The sequence below is a fragment of the Emys orbicularis genome, chromosome 2, assembly GCF_028017835.1.
Source record: "Emys orbicularis isolate rEmyOrb1 chromosome 2, rEmyOrb1.hap1, whole genome shotgun sequence".
Lineage (NCBI taxonomy): Eukaryota > Metazoa > Chordata > Testudines > Emydidae > Emys > Emys orbicularis.
In genome coordinates this window covers 109,415,484-109,438,550 of record NC_088684.1, presented here as the reverse complement: position 1 = coordinate 109,438,550, position 23,067 = coordinate 109,415,484, and the positions used below count along the sequence as shown (strand labels likewise).

The following is a 23,067-nucleotide window of genomic DNA, read 5'->3' as shown; positions in this document are numbered from 1 at the left end:
CTAAACAAACTTAAAAAGTGAGAAGCTCATTTGAAACTTTTTCTGGAGGAAATCTGAGACTTGCTTCTGATATCTGTATAAATAAGACCCTCCCAGATCTGAGCAGTCCTCCTTCAGAAATGCCTCAGTAAACACTAGCTTAGTGGTCAGTTCCTGGGCTCCTGCTTCCACAAAGTATTCCTCAGCTGTTCCTGCTCCCAAGTCCTCATTGGCTGCCAGGGTAGGACACAGCACTGCTCTTTGAAAGAGTATAAATGTAGATCACTGTCTGAGGGACTTATCAACAAAAAGAGGTAAAGATCAACCAAGGATAGCACAAGGCCTGAGTTAGGTCTCTGGTGACAGAAAGACCCTCATTTCACTCTGCGGTACTGGCTAAGTGTCAGCCTCACGCTGCCTCCAGTGTGAAGACTATAGGACTACATCCAGGGCTCTTGGTACCAGTGCCAGGGTTTTCTGTACTGGTACCAACTTTTCTATATCAACATTGTCTTCAAAATCTACTTCAGTGCCAATGATTTCTAACTTGTTGATCTGGGTAATGACATTTTAATCAATGTGATCCATGCTATTGGAAAATCTAGCAGTATCCTCCTTCCCAGAGTCGCTGCTGTTATTTTCTGTTGTGAAGATACTCTGTTGGCACTGACCATCGATACCTTCATGGTACCGGGTATGTCTGCACTAAAGGCAAGGGATCTCCCTATATACTGCCCTGAGACTGCAGCAAAGTCTGCTCCTCCTCTGGAAGAGGAATATTTCTTCTAATCTTTTGCTTTAGATAATAATGGGGAGGGATCACCAATGTGTATCCTGAAACCCCATTCATACATCCACTTTGCCTCAGATAGGGATCCTAGGGTTTCAAAGCTAACACAATAAGCACAGTGAATATAAGGAAGGACCTCCTACCTGGTATCCCTCACTGGGGCCATATCTCACTTCACTTATGGTTCACACTATTGGGGATGCTAGGACTGTGGGTGCACAACATGCCAGAAAACTCACCTCCTTTGTCCTGTCAAGTGTCAGATCACCCTCCCAAGTAAGATTCCTAAGAATTCGCCACACTTAGCTGCCATTTCTTCATCATCACCTGAAGTAGCAGTGATCCCATCTACACCATCTCATCGCAGCTATTACAAGGCCTTTCAGGACTTTCATCTGAGGATGGCAGAAATGGCAGTGGAGGTAGTGTAAGAAAAATCACACAATCTGAGACCGGTAGGCCACATGGCCTCTTACACATTCACAACTCAACATGACAAACTTCCCCTTTGTTGTATACAAAAGTGGTTGAAGTCAATCTACTGCCCAAGCAAGCACCACATAGACATGACAGCCTAAATTCTTCTAGAATTCCTACTGTCATTAAATTTATGGAAGAATCCCAATCAGGTGTGCTAGGGTTCTCCATTTTCTCTACCTCTACCCATGAAAACATTAGAACAGATGTGTCCAGCCTCAGATGGGGAACATGTTTGGACCAACTTTACCTTCCTAATACTCTGTTCTACACGTCTGGGTCTGGAAAACACTGTAGCAGAGAACTCATGTAACTATGTTTATCATTCCAAATGTATTTCACAAGTGAGGTCACCCATACATAGACTTGCTTGCCATTGAGAAGAAGAGAAAGTGTCTTTCCTTTTACTCCACAGAGTGTTGGAGCCCTGGTTCTCAGACAGACACATTCCTCATCCCTTGGTCTCCTGCGTGGTTGTATGCTTACACTCTGAAACTTCAAAACTCAAGAGTTTTGAAGGGGATCAGATAAGAGTCTGCAGAAATTATTTGTTTACCACCAGCTGGGCCTAGGCATTACTGGTACCCGGAGCTCCATGAAACGCTTGATTCAACCTCCAATAATATTACTTCTTGAGTCACAACATAGTTTCCTAGCACAAAAGGACAAGTCTCCATCCAGACTCAGCCTCTTGTTATCTCAGAGCCTGGATGCTGGTTGGTTAACATAGAACTTGTTCAATAGATATGCAGAACATTCTGATACAAAGTAGAAAGGATTCTACCAGAACAGCTGGTGCAGCCAAGTGGAAAAGATTTTCTGTTTAGGCAAAACAATGTAACCTCTCTCCCATAGAGTCTGTAACCTTTCCCTCATAGAGTCTCATATTTTGGAGTATCTTGTCATTAAAAGGCACAGTACTTTCTATAAGCTCTATTAGAGTTCACCCAAGCAGCTCTATCAGCACACCATCCACACCATCCACCCATATAGGGTCACACTATATTTTCACACCCTACAGTGACTAAATTCCTTGAAGGCCTAATGTATGCTTCCACCATTACGGGAACACCCTCTGTCTTGGGATCCAACATCATTCTAGTTGTATTGATGGCCCTTCCCCATTGAGCCTACAGGCTAATTGCCAGCTAGGAAGATATTATTTATAAATATAATTTCTGAAAGTTTATTTTTTCAAGTAAATTTCAAGAGCTGTTCAGTAACTTGACACAGGGTGTGCACATACATAATTTCTTCAATATGTATGTGCAATACGATGGAGGGGTGAGGGGAAAATACAAGGGCAAAAGTATCTCTAAACTAGGTGGTTGTTTTGATGAGAAATGGCCTCCACCTTTTGATTAGTATGTAAATATAATTTAGCCACATTGCTTAACATGAGCATTAACAAGAAATAAGTGAGGGTAAGAAAAGATAAAATAGCAATAGCAATACATAGCATTGTAAATCTGTTTTTAGGCACCTCTTCACAGGAGGAGTTACCCAGTGATTCTGTACTGGTAGAATCTGGTAGAATCTGAGACCTACATAAGAACTAAGATGAATATTTTTAAAAATATACAAACTGTTCACATTTCCAAAATACAAACTGCAGTATTTCACTGTACAGGTTGTAAAGCCCCCCCAGTAGGAGGTTATAACAGTCCCAGAGTCCAAATGTCTGTTTTAGGTACTTATATGTGCCTCGTGATTTTTAAGGTATTTATCCTGAGGCGGGGGTTATTATCCCCCATTTTATAGATGCGGAACTGAGCCACAGAGAGACTAAATCACTTGCTCGGTCATACGGGAATTCTCTGATGGAGCAGGGAATTGAACCCTGCTCTTCCAAGTACCAGGCAAGTGCTCTAACCACTGGACTACCCTTCCTCTGAATGAAGAGGTCTCAGGTTTTTTGCCATGAAATACAGTTATATAATAGTTCTCTTCTAACTCTCTGTGACAGTTGTCTCCCAAGTGCATTTGTACCCCATTGGCATGATATTTATTCTGTCAGCCTCTTGTTATATAATACCCAATAATTTTCAAGTTCAGAGAAAATTGTTATGCGGCTGGAGATGAGTTATATTCATAGTTTGTACTATTAGAAGTAAGCACATTTAAAGTACTTTGAAACAGAGTTGTGGCAACATTTTATTGCATAAAAACCTTGAATTAATTTTTTAACACTCATTTGGGCAAAGCATTTTTAAATAACAAAACACTGTTTATTGGACATTGTAGCTGATGACCTGAAAATGTGCTTGAAGTTTGTGGCGACTTCTAAATACAATAATATAAATTGCTGTGGAATAGTATTCAAAAGCTATTTTGTGTTTTTCAGATGCTCTCTTCACTTGATAAGAGCCAGGAGTTTTTGTTCATCTTTTTTCCTTGCTTTCAAAAGCCAGTCCTTCTTTTCCTCCTCCTTTTTTTGTTTTTTGTTTTTGTTTGTTCAAGTTATTGGCCTTAATACAATTGCAAATGTACTGATGTTTACATTTAAGGCAAGGATAGCATGCTCATTAGCACTGAACTCTTGCTAACAGAACAAGTCTAAATGTAAATATTATGTAAACCAGAAGCTCTCTGAGTTTGAAGAAAGATCCTTTAGGTTGTCCCAATATGTTTTTACTTCAGTAATAGACTGAATTTGAGCTTAGTGCTGTTTCCAGTCTGTTAATTGACAGGGTAAATACTTGCTGCTGGGGCATTTGATTAAGCCTTCACAGATTTAAAACAAACAAACAAACAAACAAAAACCCCAACCATTGTTACAGTCCCTTTAGAGATGACCTTGAATGCGTTATCCTGTGGCCATTTGATTCCTTGGAATACCTTGTATTTGAACCTGAAAAGGATTTTAACATCCCAGAACAAGTTAACTATGAAGTCTCTATTAATAACACTGATTGAAACAAAAACCTCTCCTGAATATTTTCACTCATTTTACACAAATAAAAAACAGTTCCTATTTTACATATCATTTGCATTTTGGCTCCTTAGGTTGGATGAGTGACAGTTAACTGAAAAATGGAATCATTCTTTTTATCGGCAAAGGCAAGATTGCAGATACCTACATATTTTTAGAGTTTGAGATTGTATTAAGTGTAGCTAGAGGAAGGAAGCTTTTTATATATGGACAGGTAAATAGAGATATACATATATAGACACATATTTTAAAATCATTGCAGGCTTTAATTTTTTTCCCTTTTCTTTTGTGAGCTGTCACTTAAATTAGGTAATCTAAAAACTACACTTTGACTTAAAACAATTTTGCTCCATTTATTACTTGTATCGCTTTAAATCCTATTACTGTACTTCATTTTGGCTCAAGATTTGCTGAAAGCTAGTACCAAAGTGTGACACAAGCTTTCTGTGCCTAACTGATACAACACTAAGCATTCCTGATTAGTGCCAGAGCATTGGGAATGTGAAATGGCTTGTCTGATGCTCCCTAGGGCTTGCTCAAGGAGTTTCTTTTAGAAAATGAAGTGTTACTCTTCTTAGGAGAGTGACCTCATATCATTTGGATTCTGTGGTATTTGCCAATCAGTGGAAAACCAGGTGGAGAGAAAACATTCACTGGGTAGTACTTGGAAACCAGTTTCCTAGAAATACACAGTATTTTTTATTTCCTGCATTTGTTTTGGAAGGCTAAATTTTGTATTAGATGACAAGCTAATTCTCCTTAATTAAAATTCGTTTAAAACCTTTATTTTAATTGCAGAGGAAAAATGCTGTGTTCATGCCACATGGTAGAGTGCCTCTGAAGGTAACTTCATGATCCAACACAAATAATGTATTTAGCTATCACAAGGCTGTAAAGAAATTTACCAAGGAATTTAGCTCTGGACTGAAAACTATAGGCATAACTAAGGGTATGCTCTTAAACCTTTAGTCTAAAATTTGCTGGATGTTAATGATAAAATAATTAAAATGTAGCCAATTCTAATAATCAGTGGAGTTTTCCTGAATTCTGAATTTTCTTTCTACAGTAAATATTTATGCTTGCATAAGCCTAGGTTGTTTACTTTATAGAAATGTTACATAATAAAATTGAGATGACAACTCTTGCCTCCATGCCAGTGATGCCAGTCTCCATGAGCCACTTGTTTACATTTTCAAACAAGCACCTTCCTGATTTCTCTTGTGCTGCCCTCATGCATGGGACGTGCTTCTAATAAACATCTGTAAAACTACCTCATTGTCTGCCTTCAACTCCCTCCTTTTAAACTCTCCTGTGCTGTGAATCCTACAAAAAAAATTGACAGTGGTTAGACAGATGATGTATTGAGACCACTGCCTATCATGCTAGCCAATGTTGTCTCATTATTTCCTTGTGCTCCCACTGTCTTTCTGCTTATATCTACATGGTGTGTTTTGTCTTTAACTTGGATTTGTAAGCTCTTTGGGGCATGGACTTTTTATATTTTGTATTGTATAGTACAGTAGTGTTCTGGTTCATGACTGCAGCACCTAGATGCTACTGCATTCCAAATAATTAACAAGAGTAAGCAATATTCATGAATTTTCCAAAATTATATTTAAGGCTTGATTATTGAAACCTTATGAGAACGGTCTACTTTTTAACAAAAGGTTAAATCCAATCTCTTTAGTGTGATATAGTTCCAAGTTTGAGCTGCAATTCTTTAATACACCCTTCTGTCTCTTCTGTCCTCCAGAGAACGCCGCAGAAGCAGACTTGTGGCTTCTTAACAGTTGCACGGTAAAAAGCCCAGCTGAAGATCACTTCAGAAACTCAATTAAGTAAGTTGCAGTCTTTTTTTCCAAAGAAGCCCAGTAATATTTATCAGTGAAAAGTCTGTGGTTTTAAAGGATACCGATTTTCAATCAAAAAGTAAATCCTCCCCAATGCAGAGCAGAGGAGAAATGTGAGTTGGAATTTAATGATGATCTATCCAGCTAGAATAGATTTGTGATTGGTAATGTGGTAATTTTCTAATAGCTGTTTTGGGGATTTGTAAATGTTCAATAGTACACTCACTGGGGGGAGACAACCCTCCTGTTACTGCGTAATCCAGGAGTTTCCATATTATTTTTCTAAGAAAGATTTTACAGTGTTTTCTTGAATAATAATTTTGTATTTTAAAAGTGGTGTGAATGACTAACCATCTTCCTCCACGCCATTTTTTTTAAAATGACCAACAGTGGGTCCTTTTAATTAAATAAAATATGTGTGCTGCAAAATATTTAGAACTATAAATTTTTGTAATATTTGCATGCTGAGGTGACGCATGGCAGGGTATGCGGGGTCACGTGCCCTCCCAGATTTGCTGCTTGACTTGTACTGAGCATGCTCACACGGACTGAGCATGCTCAGTAACACTGCCGAAGCCAGCTGCCCTTACTCTGCACCGCTGCTATTAGCAGGTAAGGGTTGTCTCTGCTTAAATGTAATTATTATTAAAAACTGGTGAACTGAGGGCCTGTCTTTACATACAGAGCTACAGCTGCACTGATGCAGCTGCATCGCTGTAGCACTTTAGTGAAGATGCTCCTAAGCCGATGGGAGAGCTTCTTCCATCGGTGTAGTTAATCCTCCTCCCTGACAGGCGGTAGCTATGTAAATGACAGAAGCTCTCCTGTCAACATAGCAGTGTCTTTGCTGGGGGTTAGGTTGGTATAACTACGTTGCTGAGGGTGTGAAAAATCCACACCCCTGAGTGATGTAGTTATACCTATATGGGTCTGTAGTGTAGACCTGGCCTGAGTATACTATAGTTTAACATTGAACTAGTCTTTTGAAAGTATATAGTGTTGTTGTAGATGTGTTGGTCCCAGGGTAAGGTCAAAAGACAGGCCTGGGAACTTAAATTCCTTAACTTTGCTAGATACTTAAAACCATGGACTGGATTTATGGTTTATTACAACAATCTATAACCCACTTAAACCCCAACCCCCAGACTTTTTTTCCTTCCACACTATGACTGGAGAAGTGTTAACAGACCACTTCACCTTGAATGGTTCCTTGAAATATGTATTAATTATTTATGCTAAACACTCTGTTCTGCCTTGTATTTAGCTGTGACGCTGATGTTTCCCAGACTTGAAGAAGAGCTCTGTGTAAGCTCAAAAGCTTGTCTCTCTCACAGAAGTGGTCCAATAAAAGATATTATCTTGCCCACCTTGTCTCTCTACTCTTCTGAAAGACATTTTATTTTAATATATAGCATGTCCTGTCAGTGATGCAGAAAAGTGGTTTGTGGTAGAAGAATTGTTACCTTTTGAGTTCAGCAAAAGTATAGCTTTGATAAGAATAAATCGAAAACCTGAACAGTCACAATTGAGGTGTGTCCAGTGTAAACAAAATGTGTTGTCCTCTATTATTCATAGCTCTTACCTTTACTAAACACTCACGTGGATGCTTATGGAATGATTTGTTAGGTGTGGCATGTAGCTGATTGATGATTGTTGAAAATCTAATTGGCAAGAGACCCCTAATTCTTACTAAGCAGCTGGCACATTTTGAGGGAAGGAAAGAGAGGGAGCTATATTGAAACTTGCTGCTAGCAGTAGCAGCTTCCCAGTGCTGTACCCTGGAAGAGAAACAATTTGCCCATAGTAGGTGGAACAATTAAAATAAAAAGATTCCTCCTGTACCCAACAGAGAAGTTAATTTCCTGACTGCCAACGCTGCACGCTGCAATGAGATTAGCTTTTTGTGTTGCCAAGAAGAACTCTGTTTTCAGAATACCGGTAGTTAGTGTGCTTTGGGTAATAACTACATCTGTATGTGCCCCCCTCCCCCCCATCACCTCTGTGGTCCAGTCCAGCAGTTCCCAGTCAGGTCTCAGACCTCTAGCCATCACCTGTCAGAGGTCTGAGACAGTCAGGTCTCAGACCTCTAGCCATCACCTGTCTGTGAGCAGGGACTCATGTCCCACTCCAGTCTGACCACGGTGTTTTAAGGCTGCACAGCCCCCTTACACTGTGATATCACCAGCATGACAGTCTGTCTAAAGGCCAGCACCTGTGCTTTGCTTTCTCTCTGGGGGCTATGAAAAGTGTATTGCCAGCAATTACAAGTTACCACACAGCTCTTTCTAAGCAAGCACATTTATTCTTAAGGTACAAGCATTACAGAGAAAACATGTAAAACAAACAAACAATAAATAGATTTAAACATACACTAAACATACCAGGAGTCACCCATCAGTCTTATGGGGCCCTAGTAGGCAGTAGGCCAAAGTCTTTCCATCCTTCAGCAAGGGTTGGGGTCCCTTTGGACAGAAGATGATGTCTGTTTGGTGGATCAGAAAGTGGGCACTGTCAGTTCAAGATCACCATTTTATACCAAAAGCCCTTCCTTTGTCTGTTAAACTCTGAACCAGTATATGCAGACCACCCCAGGGTGCGGTACCTCTCTAGAGTTGTTTAGTCTGTGACTTGCTTTTATCACCCCTCACTGTTTTTAGTTCCTGTAGAAGCTCTATGGAGTAGAACACGATCATACATAAACCATTATGGGCCCTAAAGATATTGCATTTAATTGCAGTATCTGTAACATGGCAGTTAGTGTGCATTGGGTAATAATCTTGTGTTGGGCACCTAAACCAATGACAGGATCTTTTCCAGTAAAGTTGTGGTTATCTTTCTATTCCAATTACCATATATCAGAATTGACAATAATGAGGGGGGGTGTTACTGAATAAGCTGGTGAAAGAAAGAGGGACTTAATAAAGGTGAATGACGGAAAACATTTCCCGACCTTTCACTTTTTTTCTTTGCTATATTAATGAGCTCGATTTTGTTTGTCGCAACGGTTCCACCCCCACCTCTGATAAACAAAACTAAAAAATTGTCATTCTTAGTTGACTCTGTGCAGAGAGCCATTCTTTTCTTATAGCTTGTTTTCTGCGTTCTGCTTCTCAGTTCTTGACCTTTCCTCATTCTGGGGAAGGAGAACTTCTGCTTCTACAGGATTGTTTTGTAACCACCACAGAAAGTGGGTGAGGGAGCCATGTTTCAGAATTTTGATGGGGCTGTTCAATATATGTCTCAGATGCATCTCAGAAATGGTTTTATGGAACTTCCTTGTATCTTATGGTGGGAGAATAAAGAAGTGGTGAAGAACTAATGTTTCTAAGCATTAGAATCTTTCACAAATAGTCTTCTGAATGTTATAGCAGCAAACTGAGTGAAATTTGGGAGGGTATTCAGACTAGCTGTTTCTCTGTCCTGTCAACAATTCTGTCTGCTAGGTTGCTGTCATGGAGACCTTTGTTTTTTCAGAGTTGGGTAAGGAACAGAATATTGACCATAATGCAGGCATTATATACTGACACATGGAGAGCAGGGAGTTACTTCACAAGTGGAGAACCAGTGTTGACAGGGCCAATTCAATCAGGGTGGATGTAGTCCACTCCCAATAATAGATGAGGAGGTGTCAATTCCAGGAGAGGAAAAGCTGCTTCTGTAATGAGCCAGCCACTCCCAGTCCCTATTCAAGCCCAGTTTAATGGTGTTAAATTTGCAAATGAATTTTAGTTCTGCTGTTTCTCTTTGAAGTCTGTTTCTGAAGTTTTTTTGTTCAATGATAGTGACTTTTAAATCTGTAATAGAATGACCAGGGAGATTGAAGTGTTCACTTACTGGCTTATGTATGTTACCATTCCTGATGTCCGATTTGTGTCCATTTATTCTTTTGCGGAGGGACTGTCCGGTTTGGCCAATGTACATGGCAGAGGGGCATTGCTGGCACATAATGGCATATACAACATTAGTGGATGTGCAGGTGAATGAGCCCTTGATGGTGTGGCTGATGTGGTTGGGTCCTCTGATGGTGTCGCCAGAGTAGATATGGGGACAGAGTAGGCAACGAGGTTTGCTACAGGGATTGGTTCCTGGGTTGGTGTTTCTGTGGTGTGGTGTGTAGTTGCAGGTGAGTATTTGCTTCAGGTTGGGGGGTTGTCTGTAAGCGAGGACTGGCCTGCCTCCCAAGGTCTGTGAGAGTGAGGGATCATTTTCCAGGATAGGTTGTAGATCGTGGATAATGCGCTGGAGAGGTTTTAGCTGGGGGCTGTATGTGATGACCAGTGGTGTTCTGTTATTGTCCTTGTTGGGCCTGTCCTGTAGTAGGTGATTTCTGGGTACCCGTCTTGCTCTGTCAATCTGTTTCCTCACTTCCCCAGGTGGGTATTGTAGTTTTACGAATGCTTGATAAAGATCTTGTAGGTGTTTGTCTCTGTCTGAGAGGTTGGAGCAAATTCGGTTGTATCTTAGGGCTTGGCTGTAGACAATGGATCGTGTGATGTGTCTTGGATGGAAGCTGGAGGCATGTAGGTACGTATAGCGGTCAGTAGGTTTCCGGTATAGGGTGGTGTTTATGTGACCATCACTTATTTGCACTGTAGTGTCCAGGAAGTGGATCTCTTGTGTGGACTGGTCCAGGCTGAGGTTGATGGTGGGGTGGAAATTGTTGAAGTCCAGGTGGAATTCTTCAAGGGCCTCCTTTCCGTGGGTCCATATGATGAAGATGTCATCAATGTAGCGCAAGTAGAGGAGGGGCACTAGGGGACGAGAGCTGAGGAAGTGTTGTTCTAAGTCAGCCATAAAAATGTTGGCATACTGTGGGGCCATGCGGGTACCCATAGCAGTGCCACTGACTTGAAGGTATAAGTTGTCCCCAAATCTGAAGTGGTTGTGGGTGAGGACAAAGTCACAAAGCTCAGCCACCAGGCTTGCTGTGGCCTCATCAGGATACTGTTCCTGACAGCTTGTAGTCCATCCTCATGTGGAATATTGGTGTAAAGTGCTTCTACATCCATGGTGGCCAGGATGGTGTTTTCAGGAAGATCACCAATGCATTGTAGTTTCCTCAGGAAGTCGGTGGTGTCTCGAAGATAGCTGGGAGTGCTGGTAGCATAGGGTCTGAGGAGAGAGTCCAAATAGCCAGATAATCCTGCTGTAAGAGTGCCAATGCCTGAGATGATGGGGCGTCCAGGGTTTCCGGGTTTATGGATCTTGGGTAGCAGATAGAATACCCCTGGTCGGGGTTCTGGGGGTGTGTCCATGTAGATTTGTTCCCGTACTGTAGCTGGGAATTTCTTGAGCAGATGGTGTAGTTTCTTTTGGTATTCCTCAGTGGGATCAGAGGATAGTGGCCTGTAGAATGTGGTCTTGGAGAGTTGCCTGGCAGCCTCCTGTTCATAATCCGACCTGTTCATTATGACTACAGCACCTCCTTTGTGAGCCCCTTTGATGATAATGTCAGAGTTGTTTCTGAGGCTGTGGATGGCATTGCCTTCTGTACGGCTGAGGTTATGGGACAAGTGATGAAGGTGCCACCAGACTCCTTGTTCTTTTTGTAGATACAGACTAACACGGCTACCCTCTGATACTTTAAGGGAAACAATCACTCAGCTTGATAAGGTTCGTCTGTCACAGGAAAGATTCTGCAGCTTGGAGCTGAATATTGGATGCTTGAGTTTCAACTAAAACACTGAAGGTGGTTTATACAATTGCTAATTTTCATCATACACACACATGGTCAAGTTTTATGGCTTCTGCAACAGTTTCTCCCATCTCGTTTCTTTGCATATACAGCTTATTGGGAATGCCATTGATTCTAATCAGTGGCAGCACATTCCCACTTGTGGTTAAATGAGAAATGAATCAAAAGCAGATAACTGACTAAGATTGCATTGCCAAAGATTATGATAGAAACCAACCATGGCAGTGGCAAGCTGATTACATAAAGGTATCTAGTTTTTTCTAGGATGCTAATTTGGAGCTTTTCTCTGGCAGGCCATATTATTAACAGTTCACTAAGCTCTATGATTAGAGTCACAAAAGAGATGCATATGCTTACAGGGAAAGGGCAAGAATTTTTTAAAAATGGCTAAATGGAAAGGTTGAATGGGTTATTTGAGCCAAACAAAGTATGCTTCAGAAAATGGAAATCCATCCCAAGAGAAGTCAATAGAAAGGAGCATAAAACAAGGCAAGTAAAATGTAAACTGGAAATTAGGAGGGACAAGATAGAATTTGAAGAGCAAATAGACACAAGAAAAAAAAAACCAAGTGACAAGAAATTCTTTAAATATATATAAGCAGATAGCCTGCAAGGAAATTGCTGAATCTGCTTGACATTGACAGTTATGGAGAAAAGGGAGTAAGAAAGGAGGCTAGAGACATTGCAAAGAAGCTAAAACAGTTTGCATACTTGCAGTACAATGGGACAGCATTCTGTGGCAATAACCCCTAAATTCTGCTTCATTGTTAATTTATTCTGTCACCGTGAAATACCCTTCATTCCCAATCTTTAATGCTCCCCTCGACTCATGGTTGTGTGCATGTGCACACAAAACTGTGGCTCATAATTGAAAATACTCATTTGTTTAAAATGTATCAATAATGTATCAGTAATTATTCCACTTTCGTAGAGGGAAACCATGCCTCACCAATCTGTTAGAATTCTTTGAGGGGATCCACAAACGTGGACAAGGGTGAGTACTTGGACTTTGAGAGAGCCTTTGACAAGGTCCATCACCAAAGGCTCTTACACAGAGTAAGCAGTCTTGGGATAAGAGGAAAGATCCTTTCATGGATCAGTAAATGGTTAAAAAGACAGGAAGCAAAAGGTAGGAATAAATGGTTAGTTTTCAGAATGGAGAGAGGTAAATAGTGGTGTCCCCAAGGGATCTGTACTGAGACCAGTGCTCTTCAACATACTCATAAATGATCTGGAAAAAGGGGTAAACAGTGAAGTGGCAGAGTTTGCGGACAATACTAAATTACTCAAGATAGGTAAGTCCCAGGCAGACTGCAAAGAGTTACAAAAGGATCTCACAAAACTGGATAACTGGGCAATAAAATGGCCAATGAAATTAAATGTTGTTAAATGCAAAGTAATGCACATTGGAAAACATCCCAACTATACATACAAAATGATGGGCTCTAAATTACCTGTTACTACTTCAGAAAGAGATCTTGGAATCATTGTATATAGTTCTCTGAAAACATCTGCTCAGTGTGCAGTGGCAGTCAAAAAAGCTAATAAACTGTTAGGAACCATTGGGAAAAGAATAGATGGTAAAACAGAAAATATCATAATGCCACTGTATAAATACATGGTACACGCACACCTGGAATACTGTGTGCAGTTCTGGTTGTCCCATCTCAAAAAAGGTATATTAGAAATGGAAAAGGTTCAGAAAAGGGGGGGGGGAATGATTAGGAGTATGGAACAGCTTCCATATGAGGAGAGATTAAAAAGACTTGGACTATTCATTTTAGAAAAGAGATGACGGGAGAGGGGGGGAATATGATAGAGGTCTATAAAATCATGAATGGTGTGGAGAAAGTGATTAAGGAAGTGTTATTTACTCCTTCACTTAATACAAGAACCAGGGGTCACCTAATGAAATTAATACGCAGAAGGTTTAAAACGGGGGTAGGCAACCTATGGCACAGGTGCCGAAAGTGGCACGCGAGTTGATTTTCAGTGGCACTCACACTTCTCGGGCCTGGCCACCGGTCCGGGGGGCTTTGCATTTTAATTTAATTTTATATGAAGCTTCTTAAACATTTTAAAAACCTTATTTACTTTACATACAGCAATAGTTTAGTTATATATTATAGACTTATAGAAAGAGACCTTCTGAAAAGGTTAAAATGTATTACTGGCACGTGGAACCTTAAATTAGAGTGAATAAATGAAGACTCGGCACACCGCTTCTGAAAGGTTGCCAACCTGGTTTAAAGCAAACCAAAGGAAGCACGTCTTTAAACAATGCACAGTCAACCTGTAGAACTTATTGCCAGGGGATGTTGTGAAGGCCAAAACTATATCTGGATTCAAAAAAGAATTAGATACGTTCCTGAAGGATAGTTTCATCAATGGCTATTAGCCAAGATAGTCAAGGATCCAACCCCATGCTCTGGGTGACCCTAGCCTAGGCCTCTGACTGCCAGATGCTGGACGACAAGGGATGGATCACTTGATGATTGCCCTGTTCATTCCCTTTGAAGCATCTGGCATTGGCCGCTGTCAGAAGACAGGATACTTGGCTAGATGAACCACTGGCCCAGAATGGCCACTTTTATGTTCTTATATTCAAATATTTTCACTAAGCTTAATTTTTAATAAAAATACATCTTAAAATATATTTTTTATAATTTTTAAGGAAAAATATTTAAATCCACCACAATCTGTAGTATTTTAGTTAGAAATTGGGTAGCAGATTTAGAATTTAGCCTAAAAAATATGTCTACTCTACGGACCTTACAGCGGCACAGCTGTACTGTGCAGCTGCGCCACTGTAAGGTTTCCTGTGTAACCGTTCTATGCCGGCACGAGAGCTCTCTCCAGTTAAACTACCCCCAACGAGTGGCGGTAGCTATGTGGGCAGGAGATGCCCTCCTGTCCACACCGGCGCTTTTGTCAGTGAAACTTATGTTGGGCGGGGTTTTTTTTTCCACACCCATGACCGACAAAAGTTTTTGCCAACAAGTGCTAGTGTAGACTGAGCCCTAGTTTGGCATTGAATAGTATACTACTACTAAGATTCACTGTGTTAATTCATTCTACCAGGTACATGATTGCATCATTTTACCATCACGAAAAAAGTCAGATGTTAAATTCTAGTTTACTGAGTTTTAGTTATTCTCTTAATACCTGATAATCATCAAAAAGCTTCTTCTTTCTGCGCTTTTAAGAGAATGATTGATTAAATGGCATTTCTTCTTACTACAGGAATTTTTTATCACATACCATTATCTCAGTAGTGTTAAAATGAGTAATGAAAACCATCAGCCTCTATTAATATTTTCAAATGTTGAAAGTTAATTCTGTGGATTCATTTTCACAGTGTAGTTACTATTGAACCTCTTGACACAAGTGAAAGAGTGCTTTTCTGAGAGCTTAGTAAGAAACATTGCCCAGCACATCCATTAATCAGATTATATAGAAAGTAAGCCAATTATGTCAACACATTTTTGGCATTCATTCAGTTTAATGCAATTAAACTGCCTATAGAATTGCATGGCCTTTTGGACATCTAGCTCTCAGCTTGTAAAGAGCTGATCATTTTAGAGTTACTCGAATAGTGTACAGAAGATTGCATAGTAATGCATTTCCAGGAAGGACCTGCAGTCCTACAAAAGAAAGGGATAACCTTTTTGTTCTTTGTGAAAGGCCCATCTGCCAGTCTGTAATGGTTTATCTTCTGTGCTGCAGTCTGGAGCAATTGTTGGATGTAATCAAAAGGGCAGCCTCTGGAATACTCTACATGTTCTGACTCCCCTTCACTGGACAACCACAGTTGGACTGAACTCTTTCTGAAGTATCAAATAGACTTTGGCCACAATTTTCAAATGTGGGTGTCTTAAATTAATCCTCTAAATCCACCTTTAGGCATCTAAATAAGTGGTGGGATTTTCAGAGGTGCTGAGCATCTACAATTCCCAGTGATTTCAGAGGATGTTGTGGGTGCTTAATACATCAGAAAATCAGGGCAGTAAATTTTATGATGTGGATATTAAGGACATAATTTTCAAGATTAGATATGCACAATTTTTCACATAATTTGTATATACATTGGGTAAATGCTCACACAAGTGTTCAGTTATGTGCTGCCTAGTCACTTGAGCACAATTTTGTGTGCTTTTTTTACGTGTGCTATTTTGTAGAAAATGCCTTACCATCTCTCATTGGGTTTCAGTTGTCCCCCATGATGTCCTTTTTTGTCAGGCTGGATGTGACTGAAAGGATTTTAAAATGCAATGTTTAAAAAAGACTTTGCAAAATGTTAATTAAAATATATGTTTGTATTTTGTAGTTTGTTTATATATAAAGTGCCTCTGAAAATTTCAAAATTAAAATAGCTATGCTGATCAAAATGGGTAAAGTTTCTTTCAAGGCCTAAGTGCCATAATGTCTCAGATGTGGTTGGTTTTTCTTAAGTGCATTCAGGTAAGCTTGACTGAAGTAACTTCACATTGTTTGGAGGCAGACAGTACTAAATAGGTTGTGATAGTTGATGAATACCTAATGTCTTTGTAACAACTGTCAAGGCTTTCTGCATTTTTTAAAAAGAGGGAACTTGGAAATAACTGACACTTTTTTGTATTCTGTTTATCCTGGAAAACCAGACATTATATCTTGAATAAAGATCTGCATGTCATTCTAGGAGCTATCCAGTATCATCTGAATATGTACAGAATTTTCTTCTGCCATCCCAGCTGATGCTATCAGTGTTTTTTTCATCCTATAATCTCACATCTCAATTAATCATAACTGAAAGACATTTTAGGGAATGGAATTTGTTTTCCCTCACAGACCACTGCATTATTGCATGCTCTCTTGTGCCATCTGCTGATTGGGCCTAATAAAGCATAACTCCTGCCTGGATTAGCTCGCCAGGTTGGGACAAATCATTTTATAGACTGGAGTTTATCTGATCGCAGAGACAAACTGAGGCACTGAAAATCACTGGTCACTTTTGAAAAGGTAGGTCTTTGTTGTAGCCTCCCCTCACCCCCATACACAACTACTCTTTTATGCATTTCAGTTTGGACCTACATAAGGAAAGCACCTATTACAGACTCTGGGCAACTTGCACATATCTTCCAAATTATACAGATTTTCAGTGTCTCGTGATCTAGAGGTAGCCTATGGTAGTCTATAGTACTCTTTGGTCGATGACTTTGCAATGAAGTTCTATACCTTTAACCCTGTCTTTCAGAAGTAGTGACCAGAATGTATCTGAAGTTGTGGGTTGGTATTGTAATAATTCATATCCTCTTGATTTGTACTTAAATTGTGCCTATATTCACAGAATAGACTGGAATTTCTGGAAAAAATGAAATGGATGAAATGTGTGCACATGCAATGTGAAATTAACATTGATTGGGTGGAAAGTCAGGCAATTCAGAGTAAAAGCTGAAATTATCCTTAATTAGACTTGTGTATGGTATATGATGTCAGTTATTTTCCTGCTGCCAATCCTAGGGGGTGTGTGTCTGGATACTCTTTCTTCTGGCTGTCATTTTGACATCTTTTGGGGGAAAAGATGGATCAACAGTAATGTTATTCATATTTCCTCTTTTTTCATAAAAGATTTTACTTTTTAAAATCTTGTGTTCCTTGAAGAGCTTTCTGTTGTACTGTGTGATGCTTCATTGCAAGTCCTTTCAGAAGGTTATTTGTATTTCTGAATCAAAACCAGGGAATAGTTTAGGATGTTTTTCATTCCTGATAGAAAGTATGGAGGGCAAGACTGCCCTGCGTCCCTCTTTTTCTGCTTAGACTATCTCTTCTATTCTGGGTTGGCTGCAAGACATTACTCTTTATTTTAGTGCACTTTAGAGCAGTCTGTAATAACAATAATATTGATGTAATATGTAGGAATGACAAATGTTCAGAAGAGTATCTGATCTTATATCTTATGAAGTCAACTTTAATTTTCTTTAGAACATAAAATTAAGGGTGCCATTTAAAGGTGACCTAAAAAGGATTTTATAAAACTAAATTTGTGCCCTTGTTTGCTTCCTTTTAATATATAAAAAAGACTAGAGTCCTGTCTATGCTCTTTTTTTCTGAAATGAGCTCTAATATATATATATTTTTTAAGAGAAATGCCCTACTGATTTTCTACCTTACAAATACAAGAGGTGTCATGTCTTGGGACTCCCTGGTTTTGCTGAAGGATGTTCTTGGTAGCCTTAGAACGTTTGTTGAGATGTTTATACAGAGGAAGAGAAGATGGTCCAGTGGTTAGCCTGGAACTCATGAGACCTGGGTTCAATTCCCCCATTCTACCAAAGACTTCCTATGTGATTGTAGGCCACTGACTGTCTCTGTGCCCAAGTTCCCCATGGGTATAATTGTACTCACAAGGGTGTTGTGAGGATAAATATATTAGACTTTGTAGTGCTCAGGTACTGGGAATGGGGATCATATAAGTATCAAAGATAGATAGATATCTGTCACTTTATTTGAAGGTGATGAATAATAAAAATGCTTATTAAGCATTAGTGTAAGCTTTAAAACACCATGTGCCCAAGCCTGCTCAGAGGAGGTCTAGATAAAATGCTTGAAGCTGCTTGTGCCCTGACTATCCTAGAGCTCATACTGCTCCTACCACTGGTGAAGGCACCAGTGGGAAAATTTATGAAAAAGTCTAACATAAACGAAGACTCAGTTGTTCTGCTGTCCACCTCTTGACTCAAGTGATGGCATAACTCTTGTACATCATAAAGGAACAAGGGCACAAACCCATTTTTTAAATACTTTATAGGTCACCTGCAAATGAGTTAAAATATAAATAGGAAAATGTAAGCCATATAAATTACAGTATTGTTGACAGAGAGCCATCTGATGGCTCTTACAGCTTCCACATATGCACATATAAAGGAATCGGAACAAGCCATCAGATGGTTCTCTCAGTCATATACATTTATAATGCTTATGTTTTTTACTACACCAGCTGTGCCCTGAACTCAGTCTACAATCCAGTCAACAAATTCATAAAGGAAATACATCTTTTCTGTACTGTCACAGATTCTAGTGAGAGCTCTCTCCCGGCTTCCCATTAGCACTGCTGTGAGGGGAAGCCAAACCGCAGTGCTCTGGATCCCTGGGGTGTCTTAAGGTTTTGGAGCCTCAGCAGGCTGCAGAAATTCTATTAATCTACTGTGTAACTGTAGTTGGAGGTATGGAGAGTAAGTATATTTAGTGTTTGAGACCCAAAAACTTGTTCAGAGATAATAGATAAGAATAAATTGCTGCTGCTTAGCTTCCTTACAGTGAAAGTAACTTTCGGAAAAGCCTTCTTTATTGTGAATATCTTTGCATATGTCATGTGTACAATTCATCTCTATGAATTTCTATATGGCTCCAAGAAAAAAAATGAGCCCCACATGGAATTAGAATAGCATTACTAATTCTTTTAAAAAGCTTTAAAGACTGTTTTCTTTTATTAATAAGTTTAGTGTAATAACTATATTTTGATTTACATTTTTTTTCACAGTAAATTGTAAGCAGTGGAGAATTTTTAGAAGAGGGAGCATAAGCCTTTCAAAGCTTGGTTCCTGCTTATGTTATAGCTCAGTTTAGCACAAAAGGATTATTTCCATTGCATTTTTATGAGAAATGCCACGAGCATGCTTTTTATCATATTTCATAGGGATGCAAAATTGCCTTGAGGCTCAGTGTTCAGGGTAGAGATGAATGTTTACATTGATAGAACAGCTCCAAGGATGAGTTGTAGTAATGAGTACTTAGACTCCTCATTCCCCTCCGCCCACCCCAAGGGGAAAAAGTTCCCCTTCAGAAGTCCAAAAGACTGTTGGAGGCTCTGAAGCTGGAAAAATCTGCGTGATGAGTTTTTTAGAGCAGAAGTCAACTTTAAATGTTTGTTTTAACTGAAGTTTCTGGCAATGTCATTACTAGTTCTATCCCTTCATTATTCTAGAAGGCTTTGGTTAAAATCCTTGATCCTCCTCCGACTATTAAAGGCACAAGCACTCCTACATTCAGAAAGGCTTTGGTAGAACCCACACCGCATTCTTTGTGGGGGAGAGAGACTCTTCCCCAGCATACAGGAGTTGACCTAAATCTTTTAAGAGCACCATTGAGCCAGTTCACTTGAACCCTCATAGTGTCTCTGTATGCAACGTTCAGATCAGAACATATCCTAAGAAACCCTGAGACACATAACTAGAAAAGCCTGTTTGAGTCTTCCATTGTTTGACGTATGAAAGTCTTGCTTGTAGGATATAATTTACATACAGTAGTTTAATTTTTACTGTCAGAAGAGACTGCAGAGACCTAAGCACTTATACTTTAATTAGCTAAAATTTAGTTTTGAAATGAAATTCATGATGTAATGTGATTGCATCTTTTTTTTTTAATAAGGTATAAGATCTTGGGTATAATCTATACATGTATCAACTGATTTTAAACACTTGACTGTTTCCTTAGTTATGATATGTATCACTATGCAATAAAGATATTTCTTCAAACTTTCCAGAAAAACAAACAAAAACAAATTTGTGTTTTCATCTTAAGTTTTCCATTCAGAATAGCTATGATTATGCATACCACAGACTAGGTTAATGTAAATACTTTAAAGTATTTATGCTGTTTGTTTACTATTTGGACAATGAGAACAGACTAGTCAGTTTCACTGATATGTAGTTGATTTCTAGCTCAGGGTATGTCTACACTTGCAGAGTTTTTGTGCTGTAAGTTTCACCAGTGAAAGAAAAGTGCTGGTTTGTGTACTCACTCAATTCCTCAGGTGTCAGAGAGTGTTTACACTAGCAGCACTGCCATCGTGGATGAGAGCAGCGCTGTAGGGCAGCTATCCCATAGTGCAGCTCTCTTGATCGGTCTTGTGGGAAGGGAGCGGTGAGCGGAAGGCATGCTGGGTCCCTGCTCAGTGCCCCGGGCTGCACTGCTTCATGTCCCAGCAGCCCCATTATTTCCTTGTTTCTTTCGTGGCATTTTTTAAAAAAAACCCTAGTATCTGGCTGCTTTCCCTGCCACGTTTACAAGCAAAGGGAAAGGGAGTTTCATACTTCCCGGGGCTTACAGGGGGAGGGGCGGACGTCCGTTTACCTGGCTTCAGAGAAGCGGAGATGCTGGCCAGAGTGGTCACTTTTGGAACTGTGGGATATCCTTCGGAGGCCAAAAGGTGTTTACACTGGTAGAACGTGTCTTCACTTTCACAACAGCGCAAAAAGAACAGCGGTAAGAGCTGTATGCCTCTTGTGAAGGTGGTTTTCTTTCACCGCAAAAAATCATTAACAAGTGTAGACGCTCCCATGGTTTTAGCAGGAAAAAAGGCAAGTGTAGACATAGCCTCAGTTCTAAATATTGCTATGTCTGGGTTGCAAGTGCTGCAGGGCAAAGTTTATTTTAAAACAAATTTCTATTGGACCAAAAAACTTCATAGAAACATTTCTATTGATCTTGTTAAAAGTTTGCAAAGAAAAAAGTGCTCATGGGACATGAAGATTGTAGATCTTCATGTTAAATTCAGATGAGAAGAATCTTTTAGCTTCATGCTGAAGTGGAATGTAGAGTACTTTTATGATAGGTGAAGCAGGTCATTGAGAGGCCAGCAAAACAAAACAAATATCATGTGTTCTGCAGCACAAATGACAATGGAAGGGAATAGAGAGCGAGTTTTAATCATGTTCTCTTATTAATCCTGTATGCAGTCTTGTTATTGAATAGATAATTGTCCAAATGGAGGTCAGTTTTATTTTTTGGCTGTTGAACGAGCAATTATTCATTTTAATTTTATCACATGATCACTATATAAATGAAAAGCAAGGTGTTCAGGTGATGAACTCTGTGGAAAATATATAGTTAAGTTCATTAGATATGTAAGGTACCATAAAGGACTTTGTTGCACCCTGAGGAAAAATGTTTTGGCTGGGGCTGTTCGGCAGTGCCTAGAAATGTCAGGGTTACTTTACAAGTAAATAAGAAACTCTGGTTTGCTATGATCACTATTGATGAATATGAGGAGATTTGTCTCTTTACATTATAAAGGAAGGGATGCTGAGGAGGAAAACCAAAGTTTATATTATATTTTGGTTAAATTAATTTATCTAGATCATTGTTTTCAGTGGATATCTGAAGAGCTATATTAGTCAAAAGATACTATCCTCCAGGTATTAAGTTTCTGGCGTTTGTTAGTTTATTTTAGATTATTCCTTCTCCTACAACCATATCCGGTATATAAAAAAATTAAAAGTTTCTGAAATGAGGTTGCAAAATACATGAAGTGCTTTAAGAGAAGAAAGTAAAGTGTTGAGTGTTTTTTTTCCCTTTTATCTTCTGAACATTGAAATTTAAGATGATGATGAACTGCATGGTTAAATGTGCCACATGACTGACTTTTGAAAAGGAGATTTGACTCTATGTTACAGACTTGTGCACTCTTGTTTAATGTTTAACAGGAAAAAAAATCACTGGGTTGAGTTACAAGAATAGGGCCTTTTAAAACTAGATTTTAAACTCTGTTTTTAGGTGTGGTAATCTTTAACATGAACACACTGAGTGCTGTTTTTAATAGCTAAAGTTATTGCTGAAGTAATGGTCTTTTGGTGGTGGTGCAATGGTCTTAAAGTTCTATTCCTCAAGCTATTGACACTTTAGAAGAACTTGGATTAACCAGTAGAGTTTTTCAGGTTTTCCTTCAGCCACCTGTCTGATCTTCAATGGCTAAAGATTTTTCTGACAGATTCTTCGAGAAAAAACAAAATACAAGGACATTAGAGATTAATTCCACCCCCTGACCTTGTATCGCTCAGTCTGAATATTTGAATTGTGAGCTGTGGCTGTGGTTTCTTAGTTACACAGGCTGTTGGAGCATCAATGTGTTGCAAACATTGTTTACAGACCCTGCAAATCAGATAAGTTTATTGTGTATACAAAATAGACTTTTTTTTTTTTTAAATAAATGGAAATAAATTAAAGTCTGGTGATAACTGGTGCACAGTAACTCTAAACTTTTGACCCTGAAACTTTGGGTTGTTGAATGAGAATGACTTGTATAGTACTTGATCCTTGTTCCTTTTCAGTCCAAATGAAGACAGAAATATACTAATGCTTTCTACAAAACTCTAAAACAAAAATATTGTAACAATGAACAGCTACCCTTAAATCATTCTTAAAATTGCATTTTCCCAAATTAACTTAAAATAAATGAAAACTAAGTAATATTCTTTCTGAATTAATTACTGTTATTTTACTGTTAAAAGACAGAAAAACCCATGTACAATAGCATAATTTAATTTATGGAATCCTTCCAATAGCAATCAAATTTAAAAAGTACAGC

The 23,067-nt window shown here is 39.2% G+C and overlaps 1 protein-coding gene across 1 annotated transcript in view; it reads left to right on the top strand.

Annotated features, from left to right (window-relative positions):
* The window catches only part of CDKAL1 (CDK5 regulatory subunit associated protein 1 like 1), a 645,112-nt gene that overhangs the window by 111,624 nt on the left and 510,421 nt on the right, over window positions 1-23,067 (top strand). Inside the window, exon 5 of the mRNA XM_065398726.1 lies at window positions 5,932-6,016. Within this exon, the coding sequence (XP_065254798.1) occupies window positions 5,932-6,016 (85 nt within the window). The remainder of the gene's footprint in view (window positions 1-5,931; window positions 6,017-23,067) is intronic.